This window comes from Helicoverpa armigera, chromosome 11 (assembly GCF_030705265.1).
Source record: "Helicoverpa armigera isolate CAAS_96S chromosome 11, ASM3070526v1, whole genome shotgun sequence".
Lineage (NCBI taxonomy): Eukaryota > Metazoa > Arthropoda > Insecta > Lepidoptera > Noctuidae > Helicoverpa > Helicoverpa armigera.
In genome coordinates, this window is record NC_087130.1 from 10,240,068 (window position 1) to 10,255,464 (window position 15,397).

The window sequence follows — 15,397 nt, forward strand, 5'->3', positions numbered from 1 at the left end:
AGGTGAGAACTTGATTTGAGACATTAGACAGACTAGACAAAGTACAAAGTTCTGACGCAAGAGTGCAGCACTATCGTAAACACTAAACATTATTTTGACTGATAGTTCAAAACTTGATAAAAATACATGTTTCTTCCAGACCTCGGGACTATAGAGTCCCGGATTTTTGGGGGGCGAACGTGGGGCCGAAGCCAACACGCTGAAGCCCTTTTGAGACAACTTTAATGAAATGGCGACACAAAACCGACGATTATCCCTGTATACTGTATACACTATAGAAATGTACCCAAGGACAATCCCCGGTTCTGTGCTAAACTATTGCTAAATATGGAATAAAACTACTACGGCTATGGGGATGGGATGCTAATGGACTGGGAATAGGTATTAAAGTACAAATTAGGAATAATGGAGTATTATCACATTAACACAATATGACATCACTATTGTAGATAATTTATTAGTACATAATAACAAATTGCAATGGCGGTTTGTCCTAGTGATAGTGGCGCCATCTCGGCAGAGCCATGAGAAGTATTCCCCATTGGTGAAGTCCAGGTTTTCATAATAGATACAGGGGCTACGTAAAAAATGACAACGGCGGGAAAATTACGTCAGTAATAAACAAAATAAGGGCCATTTTACATGTAGGTATTATGGGGAAAGAAGACAAAGTTCAAACCACAAAGGTATTGGTGAAAAAAAAATTACATTTTTATAGTTCCAGCCGTTTGCGACCACATTTAAAGAGCGTACACCCTAACGTAATCGATCTTCATAGCTCCGTTGTACCACGTCGGGAACCACGTGTCTTTTGCTTTCCAGAAGTTAAGCATGGCCTTGCTAGCGGTGTTCCTCCATGGTTTGCCTTCCAAGCCATCATCAAAGTCGTAGACTCCTCCCACGCGAAGACCGAGGGTTAGATGGAACTGGAATTACAAAAAAGAATAAAGCATTTCTAACCACTATTAATACTTTACAAGAGTGGGAGGGAATTCAAATGCTATTCAGTGCTATTAACTGTTTATAGAAGAAACATGTATGAGTAGAAAAGTTAACGACAACTAATATTATATGATGAACGTAACTGCACTATATTTATGATCTACGTATAAGTACGTATCTACGTACTATGGACAAGAAAGTTAAGTAGACATAAAGTAAAAAAAGAGAAGGAAATTCAGCCCCAATTGTCCCAAAATTGAGGGACATCTAATATCGTTAAAGGTTTAAGAAAAGAAAGAAAGAAAATAAATTATTGCGCAATAAAAGACGCATAAACACTTAAAATTAGACATATACAGAAATAATAATAGAAGGGGAAAATATGCGTCTTAAAGCGCGCAATACGGCCCTCGCTCAGCATAATGCTGCGACCTGGAACAAGACAGAGTCCCAGCGCTGGTTTTCAGCGACAGCCGGAGTCTATCGGTGATGCTATTTAGAAAAATATAAGGCAAAAAGTTAATAAAAAGTCTTACCATCTGATCCAAGGGTGCCATGACAGTTCCTCTCTGCCAAACTGACGCATGGGGGACACTGTTCTTGCGAGCTTCCTCGGAGAAACCCCCGCCGGGGCTGATAGTGCCATACGTCTCTCCATCCACCAGCAATTCCATGCTATCTATAACAGAACACAGAGAATGAGTTGATTTTGAAGATTTTTTTTGTACAGTCGGACATGTGTTGCTTAGGACTTTGTGGCGCCACTTCTTCTTCTAGGGAAAAGCATATAGAAAGGGCGTTTTGGTGTGTGTCTTTTAAATAGATAAGTAATGACGTTCAAAAAGTTTGAATAAATAATTTTTCGGAACAGGTTATTGAACAGACCATACAAAACTATTGACAAAATATCAAAATAATCCAACAAGGTACCAAAAGTAAGGCGAATGTGTTATGATACAAAAAAAAATATAGAATCCAATCAAACGTAAACTTAATCTCGTTAAACAATACCTGGTCTCCAAACCATGGTATAGTTATGGAAGTCCTTATGCCAGTTGTCGATGCCGATCTTCTCCTTCAGCAGGGCAGTCCTGAAAGGCCCGGAGTCAGTGAGCACTGGTCCTCCATACAACTTCTTCGCCAGACCAAGGTTACCTCGAACGAAGGCCACTCGCATCAGACCTGATGCGTATTTGGTTGAACCGTAGGAGCTTTCTGTTGGTTCCAGATTGATCTCTGGTGGAGAGAGACAAGAGCGTTGAAATTATCTTTTATTTATATATCTCAAACATCTTCTATTAGAGTACTCGCATACTTCAGACCTGTTTTTAAAGAAAATCTTGATTACAGTCAATGTTTCTATCGGTATGATACCGGCCAAATACCTAATCTTATTAATGTGCATACTATCATTTATATTCATACTGATTTGAGGCCAAACAAACTATCAGCCGACTAAAAGATTGCAGTGTTCGGGTACACTTACAAGCGAAACCAAACATAATAGAAGTTAAAGTAACAATGAGAAAAATACTTAGATACTTAAAGTATTCGTTCTGTATTGAGTTTTTATATAATAAAGGTGTAAAACGGAGTCTTCAAATTGAAGACAAAACTATACCAGGTACGATCCAGCTACCAGAAGGTAGCTTAGCCCGTACTTCGACCCTCCCGTACTTGAAGCTGAAGGTGTGTCGAGTGGATATCTTGCCCGTGGTCACAGGTGGAAGGATTTGAGCTCCGACACCCTCCCTCCGGCATTCAGGTGAATTAATTTTACCTGTGCAACTGAAAACAAGGATAAAATATGTAACGTAAGTCTCCATTTATTTGCTTTATCAATATAAACTCAATCGTATTAAACTGAGCGCGGCGGGATTGTTCGAAAGAGAGCTCCAGAAGAAACAGAGATGGGTATGACTCTGAAACTGTCTCCCACTATGGGATCAAGCAAACAGAGGAAAAAGTAAGGGGAACCCCCTACTAATACTTTATTTTTTAATTGTTATTTAGTTACATGGATCCCGGCGAGTCGAGACACTAAGATGGTTTTGTGGGGCTTAGCTATAGCTAAACAAGTAACAATTTTTTTGTACTAGCTAGGACTCTTTAAATGATTGATTCGCAAAAAAGAATGCTTAATTTCTAAAGTAAAGAAAAGAAACAAATGCTAAAATATGTTGACTTTAATTAAACCTAACAGGAAAACAGAAAAAAAACAATTGTAAATTACTGATTATAACGAATTAAAAGGTCACAAGTATCGAAAGATAAAGTTAACAACAAATATACGAAATCAAAATCTCGACGTCAAATTCGTTTTAAAATTAACCTTAGTGAGTGATAAAATGATATGTGTGTTTCACCACCAATACAATACCAAGTAGCCTACATACCATGTTTTCTGATATATTTATAACGTACACATTATATGATTTATTGAAATGTTTTAAACTGCATTAGACCCGAGTTAATATGTTATTCGGGAATAGTGCAGCTTCCCAACAACGAAAGAATTTTTAAAATCGGTTCAGTAGTTTCGAAGACCTTACGATACAAACAAATGAAAAAACCTCTTTATATAGCTACTTAAATTTTACAAGTTTAATTCAGATAGGCAGTCGCTTCTTGTAAAGAACTAGTACTCACTGAATCCGGTTAGACTGGAAGCCGACCCCAACATGGTTGGGAAAAAGACTCGGAGGATGGATACACAACAAGTTTATGAATAAGCAAATGGTCAGTTGAGAAAAAAATACCTGGTAGATAAATCCATAACCGCATAAAGGGATTGGGTGTCTGACTCAGTCAGGACTGGAGTGATGACCAGAGAACCATCTTCCAAGGTGATGGTGTTCTCGGGTCTGTACAAGTTGAATGGATAGTCCTGAATTGACAAGAAAACTAAGTATGAGAAGACAGTTGACATAAATTAAATTAAAGACAATTCTGATGAGGACTCTTAAAATTGCATTTTTTCTTCAATGTTAAAACCACTATTAGATAAAAAATAGATTCACTGGTGTAAACACTTGTGAATCTATAAAACACTTACAGTCGTTTCCAAAATTGTATATTGATGATTTGCTTACAAGGCATAGAATTTTGACGTAAGCTCCATACAAGTAAAGTCAAACTTTAAGCTCTAGTAAGTAAAACAAAAGACGCTTGAAGCTTCTCGTGACCAAAAGGCTGGCTATTACCTCGGACAAAGGATTAGCATGGCGATCGAACGAGGTAATGCTACCAGCGTCTTGGGTACGCTCCCAATTGACAGCGATGGGGATGAATTTTTTGACGCGTTTAGATATAGTGTTTTTTATTGTTTTACTAGGATAGTTTTTTGTGTTGTAAATAACTATGTCAATAAAGCGAAAAAAATACAACAACAGCCATATACATAGAATATTGGAAACGGGATTAAAGAGTCTCTCAATTTCTGCATGGACCTGACTGAAGTCTAAAATAAGAACTACCAAAGGAGCAGCGAAGAAACTGGTAATTTTATATTTAGAACATACCGGTTCATCTGGAAACTGGATTAACGATTCCCACTGCATTAACTCCCCTAGCTTCGTTTTAGTAAATTCCTCATTGAATATCAAGGTTTCTGCGCATATATTCCCTAGGCCTACGACCATGGTCTTGGAAATTTTACAGTCGGGTCCAGGGGGGTCGAATCTATTCGAGGGTAGATTGCCATTTCCAGTGGGACCCCAGACCCACGCTGTGTTTGAGTTTGGTGCCTGTGTTGCAGGCTGCCCACCACCTGAAGGTTTTACAGGCGTGCCATCAGGGTTCACAAATTCTGGAATAAAATGTCAACGGTTATTTGCAATCTTAAGGTGTAGCACAGGACTATTTTATTTATTTTACGATGTAAGATGTGTTGTAAGATGAATTGCAGACTTGTCTTTATTTAGATTATCATCTATTTACTATTCTTTCAACCTACCTCAATATGTCAAATTTCTTCAATAGATTTTCAACCTTATCGCAATAGTAGAAGAATAATGTTCGCTTGGTAAAATTTGACAGATTCAGGTAGGTTGACCTGCTGGCGTCTGTACAATTGGTACAAGCTTACCTGTGACCGTGTGTTCCAGTTCAGTGATCATGCGACCCTGTCCATTCTGCCTTATAAAGATCCAGTAATATATAGTGTCTCCGATCTTCAAGGCCACATCCCGGTTCGTGTATATCCACTTGCCGCGACTTTTGTTAACAATGTCCTTTTTAATTTCTCCCTCGTTGATCCCATCGTCGAATGGTTTGTTGATATTTCCACGAAATCCGAAGAACTGGTAGTTGTCGTCTAGAAGAAAGGGTACTTAGGTTAAATCAAAGAAATGCATTCTTCGAGAGTGGGTTTTAAACAATCGAAATTCCAAAATTTCGTCTACTCTTGGAGGTACTTAGTATCCCTGAGTGAAGATATGCTATTAGATTAATCACTAAGCTTTCCCTTTAATCAGTAGATACTTATGTATACTTAGAGATTAGGAACAAAATGTGAATAATTATATTATAATAAACATTCCTTATTGTTTATACGTGAAACAAATTATGTTCAGCGGAGTTTCCATTACTTATTTTTATTGCAATCCTGACCTGATGAACTTTTATCAGCATCTGATTCTTCTGTATAATAATATTGTATATGTAGATACATGTATAGGTAAGATTGTTTCTCAGTAGGTATACGATAGCTGATCTTTTTAAGGAAATTCGAATAAAAATAATGTAGCTTGTGAGAGGTTGACCCGAGTGAGGCTCAAGTTCACCGTTGACATAAACATCTGTTTTCTACAAAACAATTATTTACTTTTAATATGTTCTGTGCTTGTAATGCTTGTAATTGACCGGCTCCTGTTTATATGACAGGAATACTCCCTACGGTTTTATTCTCATAACGTAGTGGATATATTTTTCTGTTCTTTCTTTCTCTCTTTAGCAAGCTATTTTGCATACCTGCTGCAGTTCTTGCAGATAAATGATTTAAGATTCTTATTTAAAGGTCAGAATATTTTTATATACTTACCTAAAATTTCACATCACTGAAGAGACCCAAAATCAATAAAATCGAATCGTTTTTTTTTGTTTTATCTGATCGGCTTTCTTTGGTATACAGATAGTCTTGAAGCTAAAACGGTCCTTGGCTACTTTTTAATCAGTGCTGAAGTTGCTACAACAGGACGTGGATGGAATGCATGCTTTTTAGATGCTTTTTATCACTATGTATTGAGAATAATATTTCACCTAAAAGTAACTAAAGTTTACCACTTCTGTGATAAGATATAACAAAAAAAAATACTTATCACAGTAAATTATAAACATTTTAACAATTATGGGTTGAATATACACTCTTTTACTTTGAAAACCGCTTCCCGTGACAATAATAATCCGCGCACCAGGATAAACATTAGGCTACAGTCTTAAATATATAGTGTACAAATGGTCATCAAACTAAAGAAAATAGAATCAATTCACAAACTTAGTTCTTTCAAAAAGATCCTGAAGCTAGGCTTTTTTGTCGTGAAAATCGAAAATGACATAAAACTTGAAATAACTTACCATCTAAGGTGACTCTAAAACCTTTAGGATACAGGGCCTCTACTTTCGGAGTCGGGTCCTTTTGACTGTTCACTTGACCGCCACATATCGCGAACAAGAGCAAAACTGATAACTTGGGTAAACACGTCATGTCTGGACAAACGACCGTCTGATACTGACGCTAATATTCCACCCAGACCAGTTTTAATATCAGACAGGTTAACTTAATCAGTATTTTGGTATTTCATTATGCTAAAATAAGAAATCAATATGAATTGTATTTTCCTGTTTGTGCTCATCCTTTGTAGTGCATTAATGCCAATATTTTATGAGGTTGTTGATTTGCTTACTTGATATAAATATTTGACGATTACTTGTTCAGAGCTAATATCAAAATATTATATTGGGATCAGCTGTAAATCTTGTCATTTTGTGTTAGGTCTGTACTGGAAATTCTTATTGATTATAGATGCCATTGTTTATTTTAGTTTTTTACTATTATAGTTTCTACCCGCGGTTTAACCCGCTTCCTGAGGGAACTACTTACCATACCTGAATGGGAGAACATGTATCCTAGCTGAAGCTACCTGCCTACCAAATTTCAGTTAAATCTGTAACTAGACTTTTTTGAGCACTTTGTACGTAATTTGGTGTGGAGGTAAAGAAAAGGGGTAAGCCAATTTCTTTATCAACAACAGATGAAGTTGGATTATCGCAGTTAGGGGATTCCTTAAGCGAGTGTTCTATATAACAGATCCCAACTGCCATTGTTGGAGAAGTAAAAAATACTTTTCTCTGCAATTTATATGTTGAGGAAAAAAACAATGGTTCCGAGAAATACCTGCACTCTTTAATGTCATTGCCTGGTTCTGAAGCGTTTTTTTTTTTTTTAATTTTATATCTCATGCTTGTATAAGACAGATAAAGGGCAAATGTTTGTAACCTACTTATTAAATCATTTTCCCTTTACAGCGATTTTATTCAAAAAAATTTGAGGGTTTTTTTTGGGCAGAGGTAAAATTAGAGGTAACGAAAATATTTCCAAAATGTGCGTTTATAATCATAAAGTATTTCATAGGCCATTGACCAACGTAACGTGACGTCTTGTCATTTATTTTCATAGCTACTTGAAGAGCAAAACATCTAAAGAGCGTAAACCCTGACATAGTCAATCTTCATAGCTCCGTCAGACCACGTGGGGTACCATTTTTCTTTTGATTTCCAGAAGTCAGGCATTTCAAACTGGTTGATATATGGGTGTTCCTGTATCTCTACACGGGAAACCTCTTTGACTCCTCCCACGCGAAGACCGAGGGTCACGTGGAACTGAAATTATAGAAACAGATACTATGATTCCAATTCTAAATACACATAAGGTTTGTGATATGCGTCGATGTAGCGGTGCAAACATCATCATCTGCCTAGCCTTTTTCCGTCAAAGTTGGAGTCAGTAACAAGATGCAGCTGAATATCTGTGTTTTACATGGAGCGTCTGCCTTTCTCACCTCCACAACGCAGTTAACAAGGCAACTCGATACCCTTGGTAAGACTAGATATCAGGCTTCTGATGACCCGAAACGACTGCCAAGGATGTTGTTGTGAGGAAAAGTTGAGATCCACCAGTTTATCATGCCCTTCAAAACAAGGTAGAACTCGTCATGAAAAGATGGCCAACATTTCACGGACCGACCGCTCCAAGCATTGCGTAACCTTACGATCGGTCTTCGTTTCAACAGACAACGGGTTAAATCTCATACCATCTGATCAAATGGTGCCATGTTGGTGCCTGTCAGCCATTTTGACGCGTGCTCGACTTCGTCCTCCAGGTCTTCAGCAAAGCTATGAATATATCCCGTTTCGCCAGCCCTTTCGCCATCCACATAGAAAAGAAATCTCTCTGAAACACACAAAAATATTTTAAATCAACAAGAACGGACCCCAACCTAAATATACCTACATACAAAAATACACGCTAGGAGGTGAATTTGTAATGGGTCACCTTTATCAGATGCTCAGATGCTTTAGCTTTTCAGACGCTGGCTGTTACATCGATGGGGTAAGCCTAAACAATATTAGTTATGCAGACGATATGGCTCTGCTGAGCGCCTCGGTTTGTGGTCTGAGAAGGTCGGTAGCTATTTGTGAAAGCTATCCCTCTCCTATGTCGTTCATTTCGTTGTCGTTCCTTTGTCGTTCTCCTCATCTATCGCTATCCTATGTCGGGCTACATGGTTTAGTTTATAATGCAGTGAGGTCATGGTCGCGTGGTCCTGAACATATTCCGTCGGTTTATTTGAATGGTACACCGCTCAAGAGGGCTTATAAATTCAAATACCTCGGTCATGTCTTGACTGCAGGCATGAAGGACGATGACGATATTGAGCGAGAGCGAAGAGCGTTGTCGGTTAGGGCGAATATGATTGCTCGCAGATTTGCACGCTGTTCACGAGATGCTAAGGTGACCTTGTTTCGTGCATATTGCACTTCTTTCTACACGTGCAGTCTGTGGGCGAATTATGCGCAGAAATCGTACAGCGTCCTTCGCGTTCAATTTAATAATGCGTTCAGGATATTGATGGGGCTGCCCCGCTTCTGTATTGCATCAGGGATGTTTGCTGAAGCTCGGATCGACTGTTTCTATGCAACGATGAGAAAAAGATGCGCTCTCTGGTGCACAGGGTGCGGGGCAGCCCCAACCTTATTCTGAGATGTGGCGAGCAGGCTCGATTGTGTATATGTGAATCGCTGCTGCAAGCTGTCCACTTCGGTGATGGATATGTGGTGGTGATACACATATTACATGTATATAGGTTAGTACTTAGAATAGAAATACTAACATAGGATAATTAAAGGAACATTGGTACTAACACTTTTTGAGTCTTGTTGCTTGAAAATAAAGATTTATTATTATTATTTATCGAAATCGATATACTATTCAGTAAAACATATACATATATCGTTCGTACCTGGTGTCCAAATCAAAGTATAATTGTGGAAGTCTTCGTCCCAGTTGCCGCCATCGCGCTTGACATAACCCATTGTATGGTTATTCAAAAAAAGTTGGTTTGCTCTGAACACTGGACCACTCAATACAGCCCGCCTCGTATTCTCTTTGATTTCTATTCTAAAATTATAATTGAAGGCGATCCGTATCAAGCCAGATGCGTAGTTTTTATCGCCATATACATTGTCTGTGGGCTCGAGTTGAATTTCTGAGAAAGGAAACGTTTTAAAGTTATTTTAAATACTACTTGTTTATTACTTTAATAAATACAAATACAAAATATTTATTTCTTCAATAAGTAGTTTACTTTACTTACTAACTTTTACTAGACTAGGTTTTAATTGCTCTTTCATAGCAGACAATGAAAATATAATAACGCGGTGCTACATAAAAAGATACCGCATTGACTGGAAATCGACCCCAGCACAACGGGGAAAAAAAACCGGCCCCGTGCGAGTCGGACTCAAGCACGAAGGGTTCCGTACCAGAGCAAAAATTAGCAAAAAAATCACGTTTGTTGTATGGGAGCCTCCCAAAATATTTATTCAATTCTAGTTTTCAGTAGTTATTTGTTGTTATAGCAGCAACAGAAATACATCATCTGTGAACATTTTAGGTCTCTAACTATCACGGTTCAGGAGATACAGCCTGGTGACAGACGGACGGACGGACAGAGGAGCGAAAACAATAGGGTCCCGTTTTACCCTTTGGGTACGGAATCCTAATTATGCTAATATATTTTGATAACATTCCTTACCCGGTACAATCATTTGTCCTAATGGTAACTTAGCTCGCACTTCAATCTTTCCATACATGAAGCTGAAAGTCCTGTTTGTAGTAATTTTTCCTGTAATCACAGGAGGCAGCATTTGAAATTCTCTTTTGCAATCTGATTTTATCTTACTTGTGCACCTAAAATCAAATGCAGTTGAATAATTATTCCAAAAATTAATTCTATTGCGGTTATTTTTTAATTTAACTAAGTAGATATTGCTGTCTACTGAACAAAATGCTGGCTGTTAAATAAAAACCGGCCAAGTGCGAGTTGGACTCGCGCACGAAGGGTACCGTACCATTATTTTTAAAACTGCATTTACCTGTTGCCGTTATCGATATAGAGCAAAAATGACCAAAAAAATCACGTTTGTTGTATGGGAAAATATTTAAAATATTTATTTTATTCTAGTTTTCAGTATTTGTTGTTATAGCGGCAACAGAAATACATCATCTGTGAAAGTTTCAACTCCTTAACTATCACGGTTCATGAGATAAAAGCCTGGTGATAGATGGACGAACGTATGGACAGACGAGCGAAAATAATAGGGTCCCGTTTTACCGTTTGGGTACGGAACCCTAAAAATGGGCACATAAGAATAAAACAGATTCCGGAGATAGTTTCCTTTTAAAAACAATTTTGTGAATGCTATTACTTATTGTTATCGGCACGGATATTGAGCTCTCGGCGGAAGAGTGGGGATCGCTTTGCGCACTGTACACTTAAGGTACCTGTAGAACGGGGGTCGTCTTGGCGGTGTCTCTTGACATCGCCAACGCCTTCAACACCCTTCCCTGGAGTTGCATTAGGGAGGCACTCCGGTATCACCGGGTGCCGACCTACCTTCGTCGCGTGGTCGAGGCCTATCTGTCGGATAGGTCCATCATCTACCCTGGTCACAACGGGGAATGGAACCGGCGAGAAATGTCGTGCGGTGTTCCGCAGGGGTCGGTACTGAGGCCGCTCTTGTGGAACATCGGCTACGACTGGGTGCTGCGCGCCGACCTCCCTAGCGGCGTCAGCGTGGTCTGCTACGCTGACGACACGCTGGTTCTGGCACAAGGGAGGTCGCACCAGGAGGCGGCCGACATAATGACGCGCGGGGTTGCGACAGTCATCGAGAGGATCCAGCTGCTGGGCCTGGAGGTGGCCTTGCACAAATCCGACGCCATGTGCTTTCATGGGCTTCGGAACGCGCCACCTTCAGGCTCCCAGGTCACGGTGGGGGGGGGGTTACCATCGGCGTCGAGAGGGCGACGAAATATCTGGGACTCGTCCTCGACGGCCGGTGGAACTTCGTCGAGCATTTCCGACGTTTGGGCCCCAAACTGGAGAAGGCAGGTGCTGCATTCAAGCGGCTCCTGCCCAACCTGGGAGGCCCAAATGCCCCCTGCCGCAAACTCTACGCGGGGGTCATGCGGTCCATGGCCCTTTACGGGGCCCCGGTATGGGCACGTTCAGTACGGCCGCGGGCTGTACACTACCTGAACGTGCCCCAAAGGGTGATAGCCATTAGGCTAATCCGGGGGTACCGCACGATCTCCCGTGAAGCAGCTGGCCTACTTGCTGGACTGCCACCATGGGATCTGGAGGCGAGGGTCTTCTTGCGCCTGTACGACTGGCGCGAGGAGGCTCAGCGCCGGGGGGAAACCCCGTTGCCGCGGCAAGTTGTCGCGCAGCGGGCGGAGCTCCGGCGCGATCTCATGGTGGCCTGGAGGGAGCGACTGTCGCAACCCAGTGCAGGGCACGCCACCATCGTGGCGGTAAGTCCCCTCTTTGAGGAGTGGCTCGGGAGGAGTCACGGCGCCCTCACGTACCGCATGACGCAGGTCCTCACCGGACACGGTTGTTTCGGGAGGTACCTGCACCGCATCGGTCGTGAGGAGGCGCCCGGGTGTCACCATTGTGCGGACAGCCCCGAGGACACGGTGGACCACACAGTCCAGGTGTGCCCCGCATGGGAGGGGCACCGCCGGGTCCTCGTCGAGGCTTTGGGCGGCGGCGACCTCTCGCGTCCGGCCCTGGTTCAGGCCATGGTCCGGGGCGAGAGGGAATGGGATGCCGTCGCCTCCTTCTGCGAAGCGGTCATGCTCGAGAAGGAGGAGGCGGAACGCCAGAGAGTTCGCACCTCTCATCCCGGCCGCCGCGCTGGACCAGGTAGACACCATGGGCGCCGGGTGTCGCGAGATGACTCCCGGCCACCGTAGGCGTGGGTCTGTGGGCGGTGAGTTCGGGTGGCTCATCGACCCTCTGTCTTTCTAGACGACAGACCCGTGTCGACGGCGCGCGTTGTTCCACGCGCTCCTCAAAGAGATGTCAGCAACCCCAGCGGGGCCCAGCAGGGCCAAGGCCTGCCGGGGCTGCGGGTTGTTCGAAAGAGATACCGCGGCCCTGGTACATAAAAGGCCCATGACGGAACACGACGGTTTTTAGTCAGTAAGAGTCTGACACTCCCTCTCCGCTGCTAACCCACAGCGGAAGGGGTCATTTGATGATTTTTGACGTCGTTAAAAAAAAAAAAAAGGTACCTGTAGAAATACGTCGATTTCCACTGACGGGACTCGAACCCGTACTGATAATATTAGGCGTATGCGTATATAAGCGAAACAAAGAATGAGAGAAAGAATGTAGTCGGAAGGAAAGCAGTGAATTTTGTATTACTAGAATGAATTAATATATTGTACTAAATGAAATTACAAATGGTTAAGCAAACATGGCAAGTTAAGCGAGCAAGTTAAGCGCGACGCGTGCGGGTAATTTCGTCGTACGACGTATTTCCGATGACTAACACTAAGAAACCAATAAATCGCTTCTGCGCAGGTGAAGGTCAGGGCTCAATATTCGTGCCGATAACTACCTATAGGTACATATCAAACAATAAGATGTAGTGAAGAGAACTGTTTCCCTTAATGGTGCTGTTTTCTGAAAGTATTCGATCGTGTTTCCTATGAAACCCATAGGAAACACGATCGAATACTTTGGATGAATTACAAAAATACCCTAATCATTTTAATATGAATTCTTGCCCTGTTAACTTGATCAAATAGGCAGTCCATCTTTATAAAACACTGGTACTTTGTTCCATCTGGTTAGACTGGAAGCCGACCCCATCATAGTTGGTAAAAAGCTAGGGAAATAGTTGAAGATTTTAATATGAATTCTTTCTCTTCTTTTCTTTGCCAAACATCGTCACTCTTTCGAGCCTCACGTGATTAAACTTCAAACTTTAAATATTTATTGCGATCATGATTGATTCATTAACGGACGGACTCTTAGGATAAAGCTAGTCAGAGAGATCGAACATACCTGTCAGATAAGTACAGTGGCTTGAACAGGGTAGGTAATATTGATTCGGTGAGGATCGGCTTGATGACCAGGGAGCCATCCTCCAAGCTGATCGTCTTGTCCGACATGTACATATTGAATGGATAATCCTGATGAAGAAATATAAAAGACTAAAATATATACAAAGAAAAGTCGAATATAAGAGGCTGGAGGTCTAGGTAAGTGATTTTTATTATTATGGAAAGAAGTAGATCGTTGTTTTTCAGAAAACAAGTTTACTGCGCAGTGGTCGAAGCAGTTGTGGCCGACGCCCCTGAAAATTACTTTTATTAAAATTAACTGAATGACCGGGGGCGTAAGCTACTGACCCTTCGCAACATTATAGTTTCAAGGACACGAAGGAACAGCTTCGATAAATATAGAACGTACCGGTTCATTAACGAACTGGATTAACTTGTCCCATTGCGTCAGGTCTGATACGCTGGTTTGACTGAACTCCTCACTGAATATTAAGGAATTCTTGCAAACACGTTTTTGGCCTTTGACCTTAGTTTTAGTAGAACCACAGGAAAGGTTGTTGGTGGTTGCATCACTTTTGTCACCAACGAATTCTGCAACACAGTGGATTTTATTTATTTAATTTTATAAATATGTTTTGGTACAGAGGTCAGCACATCGACCTACCTCAATCTGTCAAAGTTCTGTAATACATTTTAACCTTATCTCAATAGTGGAGGGTTAGAGTTTGATTAGTAAAACACAGATTCGAGTAGGTTGATCTGGTATCGTCTGTACAGGTTTGGAGCACACTCGCCATGATGACCAGTCATAGCGTAGTATCTGGTAACTGAGTTGTGGAAGTTAGATTGGCGGTTTTAAACGTACGACTTGAAGCATTAAATAAATCTAAAATCACTCGTCCAGGTTGATAGACTTAAAATAAGAATAGAAATAACTTACCTGTTATGGTAAACTCAAGATTCCCGATGATTTGTTCATCCTCATTGAAGTCCCTCATAAAGATCCAGAAGTAAACAGTGTCTCCAATCTTGATATTATCTATGTCAATTCTGTCACCGATCTCTACGATGCGGGTACGTGAAAGCAGGGGCTCAATATTGGAAAAATCAAAAAATGATATGTGGCCATCATCTGTTATTTTGATTGGTTTGTTAATGTTACCATGGAAGCCGAAATAAGAGTAGTTCCCAATGGCCTCATCTGGAACTTTAAACAAATACATGTCAGTATTAAGCACAAGGCACTCATTAAGTGGAAGATTATGTATACACAGCTTAACAGTGTATTTTAACTACAGAAATGATTACCTACTACCTTCAGTAGTCGTTTATTAAATTATCAAACAAATCTTACCTTCCATTGAAATCTTAATAGCCGTGGGAGACAAAGCCTCAATTTTAGGAGTACGGAAAACAAAACAGTTAACTTGCACTTCACATATTGCAAAGATCGTTATAATATAAAATGCAGCTGTTTGTTCTACAGACGCCATCTCCTCAGGCACTGAGTTCGCGACTGATGTTCATGTTAACGAACTCACAACCGGTTGCTTCAACCCCGACGTGTTTAAAAGAAAAAAAAACTGGCTAAGTGTGACTCGCATTCGAGCACGAAGGGTTTCTTTCCATTTTCCCCTAATTTAACGTGTCTTCTGAAACACAGAGAAACTCATCATGACATGGATGGATGGATGGTTACCATCTGTGCTCGGTGGGAGGTGGACTGTATCAATAGTTTGCGGTAAACACCGGGAAAGAGTGAAAACCCGGCCTTAAATTAAACAACTAGTTAAAGAAGTCAAGAAAAAAGCGAGGGGG

General features: G+C 41.0%; 2 protein-coding genes across 3 annotated transcripts; both read right to left on the reverse strand.

Moving 5' to 3' along the window:
• Positions 1-384: 384 nt before the first annotated feature.
• LOC126056716 (beta-1,3-glucan-binding protein) lies at positions 385-6,702 on the reverse strand. The gene is made up of 8 exons (XM_064037015.1): positions 6,517-6,702; positions 5,030-5,257; positions 4,464-4,750; positions 3,702-3,829; positions 2,564-2,730; positions 1,954-2,178; positions 1,479-1,621; positions 385-926 (listed from the first exon to the last, which is right to left on the reverse strand). The coding sequence occupies exons 1-8, from the start codon at positions 6,644-6,646 to the stop codon at positions 741-743; spliced, it is 1,494 nt and encodes a 497-aa protein (XP_063893085.1). The 5' UTR covers positions 6,647-6,702; the 3' UTR covers positions 385-740.
• An 831-nt stretch (positions 6,703-7,533) lies between these two features.
• LOC110375541 (beta-1,3-glucan-binding protein) lies at positions 7,534-15,255 on the reverse strand. 2 transcript variants are annotated; one of them, XM_064037018.1, is made up of 8 exons: positions 14,934-15,255; positions 14,520-14,786; positions 13,989-14,170; positions 13,581-13,708; positions 10,257-10,411; positions 9,462-9,707; positions 8,253-8,392; positions 7,534-7,821 (listed from the first exon to the last, which is right to left on the reverse strand). In XM_064037018.1, the coding sequence occupies exons 1-8, from the start codon at positions 15,070-15,072 to the stop codon at positions 7,639-7,641; spliced, it is 1,440 nt and encodes a 479-aa protein (XP_063893088.1). In that variant the 5' UTR covers positions 15,073-15,255; the 3' UTR covers positions 7,534-7,638. The 2 variants fall into 2 exon arrangements, 1 of the variants encoding a protein (XP_063893088.1); XR_010276979.1 differs by lacking the exon at positions 7,534-7,821 and adding an exon at positions 8,831-8,998.
• Positions 15,256-15,397: the final 142 nt, after the last annotated feature.

Excerpts from the sequence above, each read along its gene's own strand:
- LOC110375541 (XM_064037018.1), bottom strand. The coding sequence starts at position 15,072 with ATGGCGTCTGTAGAACAAACAGCTGCATTTTATATTATAACGATCTTT. Across the intron at positions 10,412-13,580 it reads CCACTGTACTTATCTGACAG|GTGCACAAGTAAGATAAAAT; the intron begins GTATGTTCGATC and ends ATTTGATTTTAG. Across the intron at positions 9,708-10,256 it reads AGGACAAATGATTGTACCGG|AAATTCAACTCGAGCCCACA; the intron begins GTAAGGAATGTT and ends TTCCTTTCTCAG.
- LOC126056716 (XM_064037015.1), bottom strand. The coding sequence starts at position 6,646 with ATGACGTGTTTACCCAAGTTATCAGTTTTGCTCTTGTTCGCGATATGT. Across the intron at positions 2,179-2,563 it reads TGGTAGCTGGATCGTACCTG|AGATCAATCTGGAACCAACA; the intron begins GTATAGTTTTGT and ends TCTCTCCACCAG. Across the intron at positions 927-1,478 it reads TGGCACCCTTGGATCAGATG|TTCCATCTAACCCTCGGTCT; the intron begins GTAAGACTTTTT and ends TTGTAATTCCAG.